Source organism: Notolepis coatsorum (assembly GCF_963971535.1).
Source record: "Notolepis coatsorum genome assembly, chromosome: 4".
Lineage (NCBI taxonomy): Eukaryota > Metazoa > Chordata > Actinopteri > Aulopiformes > Paralepididae > Notolepis > Notolepis coatsorum.
The window spans coordinates 94,914,038-94,934,257 of record NC_140168.1 but is presented as its reverse complement, the minus strand read 5'-3'; the positions used below and the strand labels follow the sequence as shown (position 1 = coordinate 94,934,257).

The 20,220-nt window shown below is 47.5% G+C and overlaps 1 protein-coding gene across 1 annotated transcript in view; it reads right to left on the bottom strand.

The window, feature by feature from the left end:
- The window catches only part of elmo1 (engulfment and cell motility 1 (ced-12 homolog, C. elegans)), a gene marked incomplete at its 5' end in the record, with an annotated part of 180,901 nt that overhangs the window by 15,540 nt on the left and 145,141 nt on the right, over positions 1-20,220 (bottom strand). The window contains one exon of the mRNA XM_084312036.1: positions 1,823-1,986. Coding sequence (XP_084168162.1) covers positions 1,823-1,986 — 164 coding nt within the window. The remainder of the gene's footprint in view (positions 1-1,822; positions 1,987-20,220) is intronic.

Genomic DNA, 20,220 nt, shown 5'->3' with positions numbered 1-20,220 from the left:
AGAGCAGTCGTCTGGTAATCCGGAGGTTCCCGGTTCGATTCCCGGGGCAGCGTGTCGAAGTGTCCCTGAGCAAGGCACTAAAAGCCCTAATGGTTCCAGGTGAGCCGGTCAGCACCTTGTTGTTCCAGATGAGCCGGTCAGCACCTTGTTGTTCCAGATGAGCCGGTCAGCACCTTGTTGTTCCAGATGAGCCGGTCAGCACCTTGTTGTTCCAGATGAGCCGGTCAGCACCTTGTTGTTCCAGATGAGCCGGTCAGCACCTTGTTGTTCCAGATGAGCCGGTCAGCACCTTGCCATCGGTGTGAGTGAACAGGTCAGCACCTTGTTGTTCCAGATGAGCCGGTCAGCACCTCGCCATCGGTGTGAGAACGTGTGAGTGAACAGGTCAAATGTGAGGAACAAATTGTGAAGCGCTTTGGATGAAAGCTGTTATATAAATGCACCATTTACTAACTTAAGTAAGAAAGCATTAGTGAAATTAAACTAGGGATGCTCGATATTGGCTTTTTTACCGATACCGATATACCGATATTGTCCAACTCTTAATTTCCGATACCGATATCAACCGATACCGATATATGCAGGGTCCCCCCCCCCCCCCCCCAAAACGGAATAATTTCAGGTAATTAACATTACATATCTCTTGTCGTGTAATTAACACAACATTATGCATACTTTGACAATAAATAAAATTATAATTTGTTCTTACTTGCTCGCCTGGGTAAATAAAGGTTAAATAAATGTAAAAAGAAAAAACGATACCGATATTTTCCGATATCACATTTTTATGCCAATATTGGCCGATAATATCGGTAGGCCGATAATATCGGACATCCCTAAATTAAACTATTCCCTATTTTGCTGGGGATCCCCCTCAACCATGGATACCACCGCAGAGACCCCGGTTCAATTCCCGGCAGTGGCACCTTGGTCAGTGGTCCCTACGAACACAATGGCTCGTGTCCGTGGGTGGGAAGCCGGTGGGGTATCCCGGTCATTGCAACAGCGACTCCTACTCATGCCTGTTCAGCAGGGAGGGGATCTGGGGGAGCTGTCGGATGAAAAGAAGCGGCCGGTGACTCCACATGTAAAGGAGGAGGCATGCCGTAGTTCGACACCCTCCCAAAACAGACAGTATGGTAACAGACAGTACTGTAGCGCCACCATCAGGAAAGAATTGGCATGACGTCAGTGGTGATTTGTCCGGTCATTGAGAGGGGCGAAACCGGCAGGTGGTCACTTTTTCTAAACTGACGCTCGTTGGCCGTTTGGTCTTATAACCCGAGATTGAAAGCACGTAATAGGTCAAGCGGTGTGTCAATCAAACAGCGGCCATTTTAGCTTTCAACTGGTGTGTTGGTTGAGAGACAATAACACATCGTGACGGCGACAGATGGCTGTAAATGTATCGCGACGTGCGTAAAACAGAGAGAAAGGGAGAGAGAGAAAGGGAGAGAGAGAGAAAGGGAGAAAGAAAGGGGGAGAGAGAGAAAGGGAGAGAGAAATGGAAAGGGAGAGGGAGAGAGAGAGAAAGGGAGAGAGCGAGGGAGAAAGAAAGGGGGAGAGAGAGAAAGGGAGATAGAGAGAAAGGGAGAGAGGTAGAGAGAGAGATAAAGAAAGGGGGAGAGAGAGAAAGAAAGGGAGAGCGAGAGAAAGGGAGAGAGAAAGGGAAAGGGAGAGAGGGAGAGAGAGAGAGAGAAAGGGAAGAGGATATACACTAAACACTTTTTAGTTTTCGGCACTTTTGGGTCAGTTCCCAAATCGGTTCAAATAACCGGTCAAGTCCAATGTGCCACTGAAAGCCACTGACGGGCCGACTCACAGGATGGGCCGGGACTGGAAGTCCTCCTGGTTCATCCTCTCGGAGTGACGTATCTTGAGGATCTCGGTGTAGCTCAGGCTCTGCAGGCGGGTCTTGAACTGGTCCAGGGAGTTAGGCTTGAAACTCAAGGCTCGCATGATCTGCTCCCTCACCACCTGCATCACCTGGAGGGGAAGAGGAGGAGTTTAGACCATGGATAATAATAACAACAACTTTATTCATATAGCACCTTTCATACGTGGATTGCAGCTCAAAGTGCTTCACAGCAAATAGCATAACATGAGCATACAGTTGACAGAAGAAAAGCAGTGCATGAAGTGCAGACATAAGAATAGGTATAAAAGATAATAAAAGCAGTGCAATGTCGAAAGTGCAGACATAATAATTGGCATAAAATAAGTACAATAAGTACAGTGTTGCTCGAAAGCATCTGAACCCCCCCCCTGGAACAGCCAGTCCCCCCAAACATCAATCTCCACCACATCCCCATCCAAGACACACCCCTTGATGAAGCACGTCACGACCGAAGGAAAACACAAACAGCCCGAATACACCCGGACCATTCACCAAACACAATGACCAAACATGAAACATCCCCGTGCGCACAAGCACGTGAACCCCCGGGATCCAGCAGCCGCCAGCCCCCACGGCCCAACCAACCCCCCCCCCCCCAGAGCTCAACACTCATATCAAGGTGTTCAGCTCAGTTCAATACCAACTGTCTTGGGGGGCCGACAACAAAACATGTCACTCTATACAGTAACCTACAGGGACCTGACAAATAAACTCGATGCTTGACACAGAGAGGAAACTTGGCTATAGTCAGCTGTTAGACCCAGCAGCGTGCGTCAGAGCACAGCCTTTAGACAACTCAGCCATCAAATCCCAACTGGACCTATTAGTTTGGTGAGGGGGGCAGGGGGGCAGGGGGTGAGCGTGACATGACAGGGAGCCAGTGGATGGTGTTCAGTGGACTGGCCCAGACAACGGCCCAGAGGTCAGAGCAGAACTGTGTCTGCAGTGTTCCCTCAACTGGAACAGATAGAGAGGAGCATCATGGGTAATAATGTTCCTTTGGAAGAAAACGTTCCTTTAAAAATTCCGATGGTGTTTTTATGGAAATGAGCATGGTTTCATCTGTGAGCCGTGCATGAGACCTAGAATAATAACAGTCAGTGACGCTAAGAGGAGAACAGGTCAGTGTCGTCGTGGAAACGCTTCAAAACGTCTTCTCTCGTTGCCACTGGGAATCAAAAAGGCATTATAAGAAGTAGTGTCGTCTCCCACTGGGAATCAAAAAGGCATTATGAGAAGTAGGGATGTCCGATATTATCGGCCGATATTGGCATTCAAATGTAATATCGAAAATTATCGGTATCCAAATTATTATTCTTTTTTAATATATATATTTTTTTACATTTATTCAACCTTTATTTACCCAGGCAAACAAGTAAGAACAAATTCTTATTTTATTTATTGTCAAAGTATGCATAATGTTGTGTTAATTCCACGACAAGAGATATGTAATGTTAATTACCTGAAATTATTCCGTTTGGGGGGGGGGGGGGGGGGCCCTGCATATATCCGTATCGGTTGATATCAGTATAGGAAATTAAGAGTTGGACAATATCGGTATATCGATAAAAAAGCCAATATCGAACATCCCTAATAAGAAGTAGTGTCGTCTCCCAGTGGGGATCAAAAAGGCATTATAAGAAGTAGTGTCGTCTCCCAGTGGGGATCAAAAAGGCATTATAAGAAGTAGTGTCGTCTCCCAGTGCTGGACAGCGCCCCCGTGTGGACACTGTGGACCCACGTCTCTTTTTCTTATTCTAGCGCAGGACTCCGTGGCAACACATCAGCTTTCTGAGTCTCGTGCACCGAGCCAACACCGACCTCCATGAAGACATTATCCAGCACTCTTTTTTTTTCTACACAATGTTTTTATTAACATTTTCCAGTTCTAGGTTATGTTCTTTTTACAAATTTTCCATTGTGCAATGCAACAAACAAATCACACAACAGACTGAACAACTGAAAATTAAAAATAAAATAAAACTACAACATACCGTACACACTACTCTAGCCTCTCCAGTTCCATCACATGGCAATCCTCTATCCTCCATGCAAGACACACATGTTACCTACAGCACTAAAAGTCATTCCCAAGTAGGGCTGCAACTAATGACTAATTTGGTAGTCGACTAATCTGCCGATTATTTTTTCGATTAGTCGACTAATCGAAAACCAATGTAAACAACAATTTTTTTTTGTTTTTTTTTTTTTAATTACCTATCTTTGTGAAAGTGGCTTCTCAGCTCTGGTCCAGCTGAAGACAGAGCAGAGGAACAGATTGGACATTGAGCATGACCTCAGAGTTGCTTGTCTACCATCACCCCAGACTTTGAGACTCTTGTCAGGACCAAACAACAACATCATAACATGATGATCCCATAGCAAATTAAAATAATGACTCATGAAACATTTGAATTTGGATCTTTAAGCCACTTTAAATGAAAATGTATTTGAAGAACAATACAGCAATCACTCATAACAAGATAAATAAATTAAATAATACAAATTAAAGTGGAAGTGTACTTTAAATAACTTTTGTTTGCTGTGTGTGAGAGGAGTCCGTGTGTGTGTATGTGTGTGTGTGTCTTACTCTGATCGCTGTGTGAGTGAGAGGAGTGTGTGTACTGTGTAATTTGTGTGTGTCTTACTCTGATCGCTGTGTGAGTGAGAGGTGTGTACTGTGTAATTTGTGTATGTGTGTGTGTCTTACTCTGATCGCTGTGTGTGAGTGAGAGGAGTGTGAATGTGTGTGTGTCTTACTCTGATCGCTGTGTGTGAGAGAGAGGAGTGTCAATGTGTGTGTGTCTTACTCTGATCGCTGTGTGTGAGTGAGAGGAGTGTGTATGTGTGTGTGTCTTACTCTGATCGCTGTGTGTGAGTGAGAGGAGTGTGTATGTGTGTGTGTCTTACTCTGATCGCTGTGTGTGAGTGAGAGGAGTGTGTATGTGTGTGTGTCTTACTCTGATCGCTGTGTGTGAGTGAGAGGAGTGTGTATGTGTGTGTCACTGTCTTACTCTGATCGCTGTGTGTGAGTGAGAGGAGTGCGTGTGTAATGTATTGTGTGTCTAGTCTGATCATCATCTCCTGCAGGGGAACAATGTTTTCAATGTCCAAAATTTGCTATGGGATCATCATGTTATGATGTTGTCTGGAACCCTGAGAAGCCACTCTCACAAAGATAGGTAGTGCACAAAAAAAAAAAAAAAAAAAATTAATTTTTTTTATTTAAAAAAATTTTTTTTAATGACTAATCGACGCAACAATTTCTTGTCGACGATTTTTTATAATCGACGTCGTCGATTATGTCGACTAATCGTTGCAGCCCTATTCCCAAGGCTGTCCCCCTCCCACATGTTCTCCCCCCCCCCCCCCTAAAAATTGGTCTCCCACATCCACCTGTAGAGGGAGCTCTCCCCACACAGCACCCCCCCTGTAGAGGGAGCTCTCCCCACACAGCACCCCCCCCCTGTAGAGGGAGCTCTCCCCACACAGCACCCCCCCCCCTGTAGAGGGAGCTCTCCCCACACAGCACCCCCCCCCTGTAGAGGGAGCTCTCCCCACACAGCACCCCCCCTGTAGAGGGAGCTCTCCCCACACAGCACCCCCCCTGTAGAGGGAGCTCTCCCCACACACCACCCCCCACTGTAGAGGGAGCTCTCCCCACACAGCACCCCACCTGTAGAGGGAGCTCTCCCCACACACCACCCCCCCACTAGAGGGAGCTCTCCCCACACACCACCCCCCCTGTAGAGGGAGCTCTCCCCACACACCACCCCCCCTGTAGAGGGAGCTCTCCCCACACAGCACCCCCCCTGTAGAGGGAGCTCTCCCCACACACCACCCCCCCACTAGAGGGAGCTCTCCCCACACACCACCCCCCCTGTAGAGGGAGCTCTCCCCACACACCACCCCCCCACTAGAGGGAGCTCTCCCCACACACCACCCCCCACTAGAGGGAGCTCTCCCCACACAGCACCCCCCCACTAGAGGGAGCTCTCCCCACACACCACCCCCCCCACTAGAGGGAGCTCTCCCCACACACCACCCCCCCACTAGAGGGAGCTCTCCCCACACACCACCCCCCACTAGAGGGAGCTCTCCCCACACAGCACCCCCCCTGTAGAGGGAGCTCTCCCCACACAGCACCCCCCCTGTAGAGGGAGCTCTCCCCACACAGCACCCCCCCTGTAGAGGGAGCTCTCCCCACACAGCACCCCCCCCTGTAGAGGGAGCTCTCCCCACACACCACCCCCCACTAGAGGGAGCTCTCCCCACACAGCACCCCCCCTGTAGAGGGAGCTCTCCCCACACAGCACCCCCCCTGTAGAGGGAGCTCTCCCCACACAGCACCCCCCCCCTGTAGAGGGAGCTCTCCCCACACACCACCCCCCACTAGAGGGAGCTCTCCCCACACACCACCCCCCACTAGGGGGAGCTCTCCCCACACACCACCCCCCCTGTAGAGGGAGCTCTCCCCACACAGCACCCCCCCACTAGAGGGAGCTCTCCCCACACACCACCCCCACTGTAGGGGGGGCTCTCCCCACACACCACCCCCACTGTAGGGGGGGCTCTCCCCACACACCACCCCCCCCCTGTAGGGGGGGCTCTCCCCACACAGCACCCCCCCACTAGAGGGAGCTCTCCCCACACACCACCCCCCCACACACACCACCCCCACTGTAGGGGGGGCTCTCCCCACACACCACCCCCCCACACACACCACCCCCACTGTAGGGGGAGCTCTCCCCACACACCACCCCCCCACACACACCACCCCCACTGTAGGGGGGGCTCTCCCCACACACCACCCCCACTGTAGGGGGGGCTCTCCCCACACACCACCCCCCCACACACACCACCCCCACTGTAGGGGGGGCTCTCCCCACACACCACCCCCACTGTAGGGGGGGCTCTCCCCACACACCACCCCCACTGTAGGGGGGGCTCTCCCCACACACCACCCCCCCACACACACCACCCCCACTGTAGGGGGGGCTCTCCCCACACACCACCCCCACTGTAGGGGGGGGCTCTCCCCACACACCACCCCCACTGTAGGGCGGGCTCTCCCCACACACCACCACCCCCACTGTAGGGCGGGCTCTCCCCACACACCACCCCCACTGTAGGGGGGGCTCTCCCCCCCCCCCCCCTGTAGAGGGAGCTCTCCCCGCACACCACCCCCCCCTGTAGGGGGGGCTCTCCCCACACACCACCCCCCACTGTAGGGGGGGCTCTCCCCACACACCACCACCCCCCCCCCCTGTAGGGGGAGCTCTCCCCACACACCACCCCCACTGTAGGGGGAGCTCTCCCCACACACCTCCCCCCGTGCCAGGCTCTACTCCCTTCTCCTGAAATATATATATATTTTTTTACGGTTGTTGGAGAACAATTTTGTTTTATTTTTAGTACAATTCTGGTCAACCTGGGATTGACTGGCTGGCCCCTCCTCCAGCCGGCCAGTTAGGGACAGCCCCCTACATCTCTATAACAATTACTACAAGCTCGGAAACTGCACAATCCATAACCCCCAGCTAGTCATTCACATGGTCATCAGTTAGATCTAGGTATTTAACATACTCCACGAAGGGTCTCCATATGTTCTATGTTCTATAGCTTTTAATATATAAGATATCATTATCCAGCATTCTATAGCAGCCATTTTATGGCGTACCAGCCAATTAACCATTCCTGAATGAACATTACTTATGGACAGCTATGGTTTCCAGTTTCCACTATTGGTTTTGCTTCTACATTTTGTCCTTGTCTCAGTGCTAGTTTTGATTCTCGTGCCAGTTGTAAGTAAGTAAGGATAATGAAATCCTAAGGAGAAAGAAGCCATTCTCTCTCCAATTAAAACAATGTTCATTTGCTATAAAAGTTTAAAGAAGCGACATTTTGGCCTTGGGGAGACTTTTAACCGCGAGAAACGCTAAAATCCTAAGTGGATAGAAGCCATCCTCTCTCTCATTTAAAAGCCACACTCTCTCCCATTAATACAATGTTAATTTGCTATGAAGGTTTAAAGAAGTGGACGTTTTTGGCCTCGAGAGACTCATTCTGTAAATTAGCTCACTGGATAAAAGCGCAGAGGACCAAATTCCCTGGCAACCCCAAACACGAAAGTCCTCTGCCGACCATCTTTGACGCAAAGAAGGCCAGAGACCCTTCAGATCCGGAACAGAACTAGCCTGAAGGCCAGTGGTGGAAGAAGTACACAGTTCCTTTACTTAAGTAAAAGTAGAAGTACCCAGATAAATGAGTACTCTGGTAAAAGTAAAAGTCCTCCATTTAAATTCTACTTAAGTAAAAGTAGAGAAGTATTTGCAATTGAATGTACTTAAGTAACTAAAGTAAAAGTACACATTCTACATGACGTTTGTGTATCCATAGAACTCTATAGGTTGTGGTAAAGTGGTATGTGGTTCAGTTATGCTTCTCTGATTATTTAGTATATAATGTTTTCTATGCTAAATCCATTTCTTCAAAGTAACTAGTAACTGATGGGTTCAGATAAATGTAGTGGAGTAAAAAGTACAATATTTCCCTTGAAATGTAGTAGAGTAAAAGTATAAAGTTCCCTAAAATGAAAATACTCACATAAAGTACAAGTAGCTCAAAAATGTACTTGAGTACAGTAAAAAATACTTAGTTACTTTCCACCACTGTTGCTAACACATAGCTAACATTAGCTTGCTAACAGCTAACGTCATTTTAGTTCTAAACTATCTTTGCCATAAACGCTACTTTTTCTCCCTCCTGTGGTGTCTAACCTTGAGGTAGGGGTGGACGGTATGGTCTAAAATGTATATCACGGTATAATTTGAAGCATAGACGGTAACGGTATATATCACGGTATCAGTGTTTCCGTTAGAATAATTTTTTTTGCCTGATAGGCAGGCTATATAAAGAATGACATCCTCAAGGCATGTAGATTTATAATATTTTAACTTAAAACTAGGCTACTTTTGCGTATAAAGTCATTATATTCCAAATAAAATAAGTCCCGAGTCGAGACTCCGTGCTGCTCCCATTGCAAACAGCGGGGCTGGATGCTGGATTTTGCTAGAAGCATATGTAGCTGCAGAGCGGCAGAGCCAGGGGCGCTTTCAGGTCTGGTCACAGGCCCGCTCAACAGCACCCCCCCACCCAACGGCTGAATTGCCAATGGCTGAATTGGAGTATTGCACTGTGCAATTCAGCGACTTATAAGTTCTGTACGACAGGTCATCAGGAAGGATACAACTCTATCAGCTGAGTAACAATGTTCATCAAAGTGTTGCGTGTTACAGTGTAGGTTAGTTTATTAGGACAAGTGCATGACAGTAAGGTTGGTTAGGGTTAGATTTTCTTTATTTTATTTTATTTCAGATAATGGTTGAAGAAGTGCGTCTTTACAGACGCAGCGCTCAAAAATCAAACCAATTCTGCTGCTTGTCTGCTGCTTGTTGCTGCTTGTGTGCCACTTAAGTCTACTCAGGTGTTAATTTTCCGGGGGTGTTGGCTGGGGGAACAAAGGGAGGGTAGTTAACTTAAGTGCTTCCCCAGGGAGGGGGTCGGGGGCTACTGCCCTCAGACCCCCAAAATAATTTTTATATGGGCAGTCTGACTTGGGGTACTGACCATATATTAGTGTTGCAATGCATGATAAGTAAACAGTGAAAAAAGCTAAGAAATCTGATGGGGCTGGGACATTTGGGACGAATAAAAATGTAAGATGAAAATCTGCCCAGCCTGTGGGAGGAAGTGGAGGTGTGAAATCTGGCCCGGTCAAGAACAATAGAGGAGTGGTAGAGAGTGGTAGAGAGGCATGAGAGGTTTGAGTTTTGAGTGCTGTATCTGTAGTCGACGGCGAAAGATTGGACGGGATTCGGCTGTCCTAACTGGGGTGGGTAGTTCATTCCACCATTGTGGGGCAAAGACTGAGAATAGGCGTGTAGGTGGTGTTTGAGGATGATATCCTTCAAACAGGCAATAGTGATGATATAATTTGGGCAGTGCTGAGCTGGGTTACTTTCCTCCAGTGTATTTGTCCCCCGGCCCCACCCAATGGCCCCATGCACACACACACACACACACACACACACACACACACACACCGAAGTAAAAATAAAAATAAAAAATAAAAGGTTGATTCTTTTTTTTTTTTTTTTTTTTTTTTTTTTTTTAACTTCGATTATTTTTTTAATGTTCGAAGCTTGTGCCATCGAACGAAGCTTCGAAGCTTCGAAGTATTTAAGACAGCCCTACAACAACCTGACTTAAACCCAAAGAGGCACAATAGTATATATGATTATAGTATATAGCAACACTACTATCACCGACATCTAAGAAGGGAGATCCCCCCTTGAACGGCCCTTCTAAGGTTTCTCCCCTCCACATCGCCTGTGGTGCTTTTTTTCCTATTGCTAGGTTTTTTGTGAGTTTTTCCTTACCTTCGCGTGGGAGTCTGGGAGTGTTGCATTAATTTAATTTATTTATTTTACATTTTATTTTTGGATTTCATGGTGTTTTTGTCTTTGTTTTTGATTAATTGTGATGTTTCTTCTCGACTTGTTTAAAAAAAGACGGGTCCGGGCCGGCCCATGGGGGACATTAACGTGTGTTGTCGGGCCTTACACAACAAACACATTTGATTTGATTTGATAGTATTATGTAACAACGCGATTGTTGTCGCTTTGTGTTTATTGCGGGGGCGATGACTCATCAACTTGCTGGCCTCAAAAGGATTAAACGACACTCCCACTAGTGAGACAGATCCAAGGGGCAGGTGGTGAGAATTAAAATATAGACGGGAAGAGACACGTCATGTGAAATACGGGGGAAAAGCCTAAACCTCCTAGCGGCGGCGCCAGAACCCTGAGACACGAGCGGTGCCGGATAATCCTCTGGACACAGAGTCGCTCTCTGTGTGATGAAACATGATGAAGAGGTAGGTAGGTAGGTAGGGGGGGGGTCTGCGTTATGTGGCGAGAGACCGAGTGCCACAAAAAGGAGTTAACCCCGTTTCTAATTCTGGCTCCTGGTACGGTGCGTGCTGTTCTACGGGACGCCCCTCTCCGAGATGCGAACACGTTGCTGTGTACACGCACACACACACACACACACACACACACACACACATCCACTGTAACTGTTTACCGGTCGTTTCTAAAAAAAAAAACATCTCCCAAAACCAGGCAGTTTTCAGGGTAAGGGCTTGCGTCCATTTACCGCATTTTTCCAGCTGGAAAAACGCTGGCAGAGCGCTGGGTAGTGCTGCTGGGATGAAGTGCTCGCGGCGAGAAAAAATAACTCTGAAAAGTTCCGACGTTTTCAACTTCGAAAACATGTCAATGGCACTCCTTGCTGCGATGGGACCCCTTACGAAGGGGCCTTCTACCTGGCTCTACCATCTCGTCTGTATTCAGTCTGTGTTGCCCAGTATTACCTGGGCCTTGTGTGTTGACCAGTATTACCTGGGCCTTGTGTGTTGACCAGTATTACCTGGGCCTTGTGTGTTGACCAGTATTACCTGGGCCTTGTGTGTTGCCCAGTATTACCTGGGCCTTGTGTGTTGACCAGTATTACCTGGGCCTTGTGTGTTGACCAGTATTACCTGGGCCTTGTGTGTTGACCAGTATTACCTGGGCCTTGTGTGTTGACCAGTATTACCTGGGCCTTGTGTGTTGACCAGTATTACCTGGGCCTTGTGTGTTGACCAGTATTACCTGGGCCTTGTGTGTTGACCAGTATTACCTGGGCCTTGTGTGTTGACCAGTATTACCTGGGCCTTGTGTGTTGACCAGTATTACCTGGGCCTTGTGTGTTGACCAGTATTACCTGGGCCTTGTGTGTTGACCAGTATTACCTGGGCCTTGTGTGTTGACCAGTATTACCTGGGCCTTGTGTGTTGACCAGTATTACCTGGGCCTTGTGTGTTGACCAGTATTACCTGGGCCTTGTGTGTTGACCAGTATTACCTGGGCCTTGTGTGTTGACCAGTATTACCTGGGCCTTGTGTGTTGATCAGTATTACCTGGGCCTTGTGTGTTGATCAGTATTACCTGGGCCTTGTGTGTTGACCAGTATTACCTGGGCCTTGTGTGTTGACCAGTATTACCTGGGCCTTGTGTGTTGACCAGTATTACCTGGGCCTTGTGTGTTGACCAGTATTACCTGGGCCTTGTGTGTTGATCAGTATTACCTGGGCCTTGTGTGTTGATCAGTATTACCTGGGCCTTGTGTGTTGACCAGTATTACCTGGGCCTTGTGTGTTGACCAGTATTACCTGGGCCTTGTGTGTTGACCAGTATTACCTGGGCCTTGTGTGTTGACCAGTATTACCTGGGCCTTGTGTGTTGACCAGTATTACCTGGGCCTTGTGTGTTGACCAGTATTACCTGGGCCTTGTGTGTTGACCAGTATTACCTGGGCCTTGTGTGTTGACCAGTATTACCTGGGCCTTGTGTGTTGACCAGTATTACCTGGGCCTTGTGTGTTGACCAGTATTACCTGGGCCTTGTCCTCTATCGTCCCTCCTGTGGATAAAGAACAGGTGTCCACCTAATGCTAGATCCACTACCTGCAGGGCTTTGCAGCTGCCTCTCTAGCCCCTGCTTCCTGCCGCTCTCTCTCCTCACCGCTCTCTATTGATTGATTGATTGATTGATTGATTGATTGATTGAAAACGTTAACAGATTGCAGAATGGGTACAATACGGTACAGCTCAATACAAACAACTGCTAAGAGGAGGAAGACCAGAAAAAGACTTTTGTCTCGTTTACATAAGTGTCCTCCATTTTCAATTGATCAGGACATTTATGACATACAAATATACGGTACTGTGTAAGAAAGACAGATCATAAAAAGAATGTAATCCGAAGGGGAAGAAACATACATTAGAGGGGGTTGGGTGGGTGGGGGGGGGGGGGGGGATTTTGACATTTACAGGGGCCAGTTTCTAATTGCAGCCACCCGTCGTAGGTGCTCTTTCTTTGAGAGCGGTTTTGAAGGAAGGTAGCGATTCACATTCCTATCTCTCCCTCTCCCTCTCTCTCTATTTATCTCGATGCCTCTCCCTCAATGTCTCTCACTCCATCTCTCTTTCACCCCCCCCCCCCTCTCTCTCTCTTTCTAACATGCACACAGGCACCATTTTTCATTTGTGGAAACAACATGTAGATGAATAGATGAAGCCGCAGCACGCGATCAGGGGCCCGGGGCCTGTGAGCTCCATCACTCCTGATCAGGGGCCCCGGGCCTGTGAGCTCCATCACTCCTGATCAGGGGCCCGGGGCCTGTGAGCTCCATCACTCCTGATCAGGGGCCCCGGGCCTGTGAGCTCCATCACTCCTGATCAGGGGCCCCGGGCCTGTGAGCTCCATCACTCCTGATCAGGGGCCTGTGAGCTCCATCACTCCTGATCAGGGGCCCGGGGCCTGTGAGCTCCATCACTCCTGATCAGGGGCCCCGGGCCTGTGAGATCCATCACTCCTGATCAGGGGCCCCGGGCCTGTGAGCTCCATCACTCCTGATCAGGGGCCCCGGGCCTGTGAGCTCCATCACACGCACGCACGCACGCACGCACGCACGCACACACACACACACACACACACACACACACACACACACACACACACACACACACACACACACACACACACACACACACACACACACACACACACACACACACACACACACACACACACACACACACACACACACACACACACACACACACACACAGGTATATGTGTGCACAAACACAAAGACACGTCATACATTCACACACACAACACATGCACACAGACACACACACTCACACACTCACAACAGTATAAACTCAATAATTAAGTCTCAAATACATTTCCCCATCACAGTTACTAATGACCCATCACTGTGTCTGGTGCCAGCAGGAAAACCACCATCATTTCTCTCCTGTTCCCCCGAACACAACAGGGTTGGCGGTGTATTATTATTACAGGCGCCCCAGGTTGACTACGAACCAAAGAAAAAAGAGAAGCAAAGTGTATTATATCGAAAATTAAAACCGACATTTGAACGCCATAAATCATGACCGATAAGTCATCGATCACTTCCTGTCGAGTCGTTTCCCCAGAAAAGATGGTCGGCGTTCCAGTAAACAGATGGATCATTTCGCAGAAGGTTTAAAAACACAATAAAAGCGGTGAAACGGGGGCCCGGCGGCCAGAATTCATCTCTCTCCATCGCAGAATATATCTGTACGGCAAGTTCTGTAAAAACCCGCATTTACAGTGATGCCGATTCTTATCTGTGGCTCACATCCAGATCCCCGTATTGCTTCCAAATGCCAGGCGCCTCGGCATCTATACACAGCTTCTCCCCCCCGGGGGGGGGGGGGGGGGGGGGGGGGGGGGGGGGGGGGGGGGGCAGTGTTCATTTTGTCAGCTATTTTTTATTTTAGTTTTAGTCTTAGTCATGTCTCAAATGCTCATTTTCATCATATTTAGTCACCTTTATCCATTTTTCGTTTAGTCAAGTTTTAGTCAACTACAGGCCTGAGCATTTTAGTTTTAGTCTTTCTTTGTTTAGTCTCGATTCGCCACTCAGTTACAGCCTCATGAGTTAGCGGGAGCTTTTTTTCTAAACAAAAACAAGCTAACGTTAGTGCTAGGTGGTTAGACTTATGTTTGCTGTAACTGAGCTGTTTGTGCTGGATCAACATAATTCACCCACGGAACTATGTGTTGGGGATAAGGGTTCTGCACGGACAATATTGTTTGTTACTATCCTGTCGGCAAACGAGTTCCTGTTAGCTAGCAAGTAAACAGAGTGTTGACGTTGAATAAACGCTTAGCGTTGTCTTTCGACACCCCGCCTCCGACTCATATTCTTCAGCGCTACACTATGTTACTATTGATGCTGATGTTATTAGTTGGAGTAGCGCCTGTGACGGGTCCGTTGTTATGTTGTGGAGTGGAAAGAGGAAGAAGGTGAATAAAACAGTTATGTTGATGATCAGATATCAATTCTCCCGTGATTTTATTTTTACTATAGTTTTAAAGTATAGGCGGACTATTCCTCGGTTACACCAAGACCCTTTTGCCCGCCATTGTTCCATTAAACCCCATGCTGTGGGCAGTTACAATGCATCACTGTGCCTCACTGCATCACTGAGCACAGAGTGACAGTTACCATCTTCCTGGACTCTTACTTTTGAAACAAATATTACACCTACTGTAGACTTCAGTATATTTTTAATGTATTTATTTACTGTATATTTTATTCTATTCTTAGGCCATTTTTTTCTGTTATTCTTATTTGCGACTTGTTCCGTCTAAATGTTTAATGTGAGCGATTTGCAGTGTCAAATTTCCCTCGGATAATAAAAGTATTTCTATTCTATTCTACTGCTGTCTAGAATGCTGGCTGAGAACAAATAACGCGGGTGAGGAAATGAATCAAAGCGCTTGGCGCTGCACACATAGGAAACGGAAATGCTGCACTAATAATAATAACATGAATTATTCTAAAAGTTATAACAATTTTGTCTCGTCTTAAAATGAAGAGAGATTTCGGCAAGATTTTATTTTGTAAACTACATTTTGTGTCGTCGTTTGTAGTCAACGACATTGCACGAGTCATTTAGTCACGTCAGTGTCACATGACCTCCATTAACGTGACGTCTCGTCGTCGTCAGGGGAAAAAGCTTCGTTGACGACCATATTATACTATACCATTTTCGTTGACTAAATTAACAATGGTGGGGGGGGGGGGGGGGGGGTGAGGGTGGGGCTGATGGGGAGGCGGCGCCGCTCATTAACATGCCTTGTTTGCAGCCGTGTCTCTCGAGCAGGAATACTCTTCCGTCGGGGGCCGCTTGGCTGCACTCACGCTAATTAACGTCACGAATATTCATCACGTTTAAGTATGAAGTGAACACATGGTCCCCCTTCACAACAGGAGGGTCATTATGAATAATTTATCCCGTTTCTTTTCTCTTCTTCCCTCCTTCTCCTCGGGCTGGCTGCGCGGCGAGCACCTTGGCAGAGGTGAGGTGACGTCGGTACCGCTCCGTCTTCAAGGACTAAGACGTGGAAAAGATTTATGGTGTTCAAATGTCGGTTTTAATTTGCGATATAATACACTTTGCTTTTTTGGGGGGTGGGGGGGGGGGGGGACTTTTTTCCGCCAAATGAAACTGCAGCCTCTGTACTTGCGAGACTAGTGTTGAAACATTTGCATGGTGTCGACTCTTAACCTTGCATGGTGTCGACTCTTAACCTTGCATGGTGTCGACTCTTAACCTTGCATGGTGTTGACTCTTAACCTTGCATGGTGTCGACTCTTAACCTTGCATGGTGTCGACTCTTAACCTTGCATGGTGTCGACTCTTAACCTTGCATGGTGTCGACTCTTAACCTTGCATGGTGTTGACTCTTAACCTTGCATGGTGTCGACTCTTAACCTTGCATGGTGTTGACTCTTAACCTTGCATGGTGTCGACTCTTAACTCTTTCAGTGCCACTCACGAGATTTCTCGTGTTTTTTTATAGGTGGTTGCTAGCCACTCACGAGATTTCTCGGAATTATTATTATTATTTTTTTTTGCGATCTGAAAAATTATTGCATCACCCGAGCCTACCCGAGTATTGCCGAGCTGCGCCGGTGATCACTGTGGAAAAAAGCGCCCCCTGTCGTCTCCCAGATGACATAAGTGATTTTGGAATGGACTCAATGAAAATGAATGGGGAAAAAAATCCGGTACTCCACATTTTCCAGTTCACTGATCCAGCCGGGGTTACTAGAGTTCATTCTGGAGCCTCAGATCTCCGCGGATCATGGAGAACCACTGTGTCGCGTTGGATCCATACACGTATCGATTTTTTCGAATGGTGATCAGGAATTGGAATATACCAGTTGGATACCATCTGATGTCAGGTAAGGACTCTATGTTATCAGTGGTAGGATAATCAGAGTAATTTTGATGAAGTTATAAGCTGTTTTGTGAAATCTCTTCTTTCGTTTTCACTGTAAAAGTCCGAGAGGAAATCAACAAGGCGATTGTCCGCGCGCGGCCGTAATGTGCGTGCGTGCACGTATAATATTGATCATCTAGCGTTTATTTGAAAACGATTCATAAAAAGGCCGACGAATATCAACGTTGTGGAATATTCCACTAAAAGACGATTTTCATAGAATGCTCCAGAATGAGTTGTTTTTTATATCAAAACGGGGGCTTTTCTAACTGCTCTGAAACGGCAACGACGCGATAAAAAAACAATCTGCCTTCACAGCACTGTCTGGAACATAGTCTTTGATAATGCGATGGGCAGATTAGACACATAGCCATAATTTAAAACATAGATTAGGCGATATTAACGTTAACATTGGCGCGGATGGTGGCATTCAAGCGGTAAAATGGAAAACCAGGCATGGCATTTAAAGAGTTAACCTTGCATGGTGTCGACTCTTAACCTTGCATGGTGTCGACTCTTAACCTTGCATGGTGTCGACTCTTAACCTTGCATGGTGTCGACTCTTAACCTTGCATGGTGTCGACTCTTAACCTTGCATGGTGTCGACTCTTAACCTTGCATGGTGTCGACTCTTAACCTTGCATGGTGTTGACTCTTTTTTTTTTTTATATATTTTTTTTTTGCACAAATCTCTCCAACATTCCAAACATCTCTTTCCACATCATCGTATTCAATTTCCAGGATTTGCCTTTTGCATGGTGTTGACTCTTAACCTTGCATGGTGTTGACTCTTAAAGTGCCACTTGCAGGTTAAACCCTACTCTTCAATTATGGGTAGTTTACATCATTGGTATCCAATTTCATTTTTTTCTTTCTATTTGACGCCGGAAATTCCACTCAGAAAGGGTTAAAAATGTCCATGCACGAATAACATGTGTGGAGCCAATCAAAAAGCTTATCAGACGCTATCAGTGCCGTGACGTCACTGCAGGTAACTTTCCCTATACCTCTCATCCACTACAATGGAGTTTGACGAGTGCAGAAAGCCATTTCCTTGATCCAAATGGATGCCTTACAAGACGCAAATGGGTTTAATCGTCAGAGAGACTTTGATGGACCAGGTACTACTGCATTTTTGGTTGAAACAAAGGTAGTTATAAGGTTTTTAATGTCGTAAAAAAATAACTACATTTACCACTAGGCAGCCTGTTGTTCAGTACAGCAGCGCTATTGGCTGTCGCCTTATCCCCGTCATGGGTCATAGTACCAAGCTAGCTAGCTAACGTTAACGTTAGCATTATGTCTACTGTCGTGAACCATTTTAAATCGGGGCATGTAGAAGAGTTTCGGGAACGAGTAAAATGTGCAGGTCCTCTTCTCAGACCTGTGGGGCAAAGCACTGCACGCATCATGCCGGCTAGCAAGCTACACGTCACGGCATGTTGATACGATAGTAGCGGCTACTAACGGGCTACCACGATAGCTAACTAACGTTAACGTTACAAGCTCAAACACCTTATTATAACTACTACTACTGTCGTGTCCATAAGTTCCCTGGCAGAATACTTTGCTTCCTGCCACTACCTGCGTGTGACTCTCAGCGCCCCTCGCTGCCCTGATACCTTGTGTGACGTCATCATTAAGATGACACGTGCACGCTATGAAACATGGATTAAAATATGCACGTGCGTGGTGGTTGTGGTTGGGCGGACAAAATGTTTGATAAAAACGCTAAAATTCGAATTTTTTTCCCCTCTTCATGAAAGTCACCGTTGGCCTAGTCCACATTGTTTATTTAACAAAAATACAACCTGCAAGTGGGCCTTTAACCTTGCATGGTGTCGACTCTTAACCTTGCATGGTGTCGACTCTTAACCTTGCATGGTGTCGACTCTTAACCTTGCATGGTGTTGACTCTTAACCTTGCATGGTGTCGACTCTTAACCTTGCATGGTGTCGACTCTTAACCTTGCATGGCAGTTGGCTCCGCGAGATCATGCAACAATCTGTCTCGTCAGGCTTCAAAGTTAAGTGGTTCTGACCAATCTGCATCCTTTGAGGAACTACTGGCAGATAAGGGGGCGTGGCTTAGGTGTAATGACAGTATTAGGGCCTTAGTAGTATTAAGTGCCTCTCTCTCTCTCTCTCTCTCTCTCTCTCTCTCTCTCTCTCTCTCTCTACACTTAGTCTCTGGAGGTCCACCCCCTCATCCATCATCGGTGCCCCGTCGGCTGTGACAAATTACCCCCCCCCCCCCCCCCCCCCTCTCTTTCTCCGGCCAATCGACTGTCACCACCGGTCGCCCCATTTACCTAAGAGAAACGCTAATGATGTCATTTACCAGCCGTCAATCAACCCCCGCCACTCAATCAGCCCGGACGGGAAACTCTGGGAGATCCTGGTCGGAGAGGCACACTGCTGCGCACCAACGCTCACGGAATAATCGTGACATAATGAGCGCCCCGCACCGCCCCCTGGAAGCTCTCAGAGCCACTCTCACATGGTGATGACAGGGACCTGCGCGGAGCGCCTGCTTCTGGGTTTATGGTATACTCTGGGTTTAACCCTTTCACTACCACACTACAGAAGGTCAACCCTTTACTATCACACTACAGACGGTTAACCAGTTGGTAGTGCGGCAGTGAATGGGTTAAGGTACGGAACACAGGTATGTATGTACAATATGCAGTGCACTAGGGCTGACCTCGACTAGTCGAATAGTCGACTAATCGATCGAAAGGAGCCGTAGTCGACTGCCAACCTCTTAGTCGAATGCAAAAAAATATGATATATATACAGTATATATATTTTTTTTATCATTCTTTCCAAAAGCAAAGAGGCCTAGAAGCATGGCTAACGCTAACCAGCGAGGCTAACTGCCTAAGGGACACTGCCTAATAATGAACACACTAGACAAATATCGCGATGTATCCATCAGTGGACCAATTGCATGCTTTCACAGAGAACAAGAAGCCTTCAGTCGACTCCTTCAGACATTAAGCACCCCCCCCCCACAGCCCAAATGGAATGATACATTTATAATTATTATTATATTATATCGGCAGATTTTGGCCAATCAAAGTCGACTATACAAATCCTTAGTCGGGGACAGGCCTAATATGCACACGCATGCACATGCACACGTACAGACCCCCCCCCCCCCCCCCCCCCTCAGTTGAATCCCTCTACAGCCAACGGCACGATTAAGTGTGAACGGCACAGTGAAGAAGGACTTGGAATCCGAGTGATACGGTCCTTTAAGCGTGACCTGCACGAGTGTCTCACTATGAACAGTGTCTCACTATAATCAGTGTGTCTCACTATGATCAGTGTCTCACTATGATCAGTGTGTCTCACTATGATCAGTGTGTC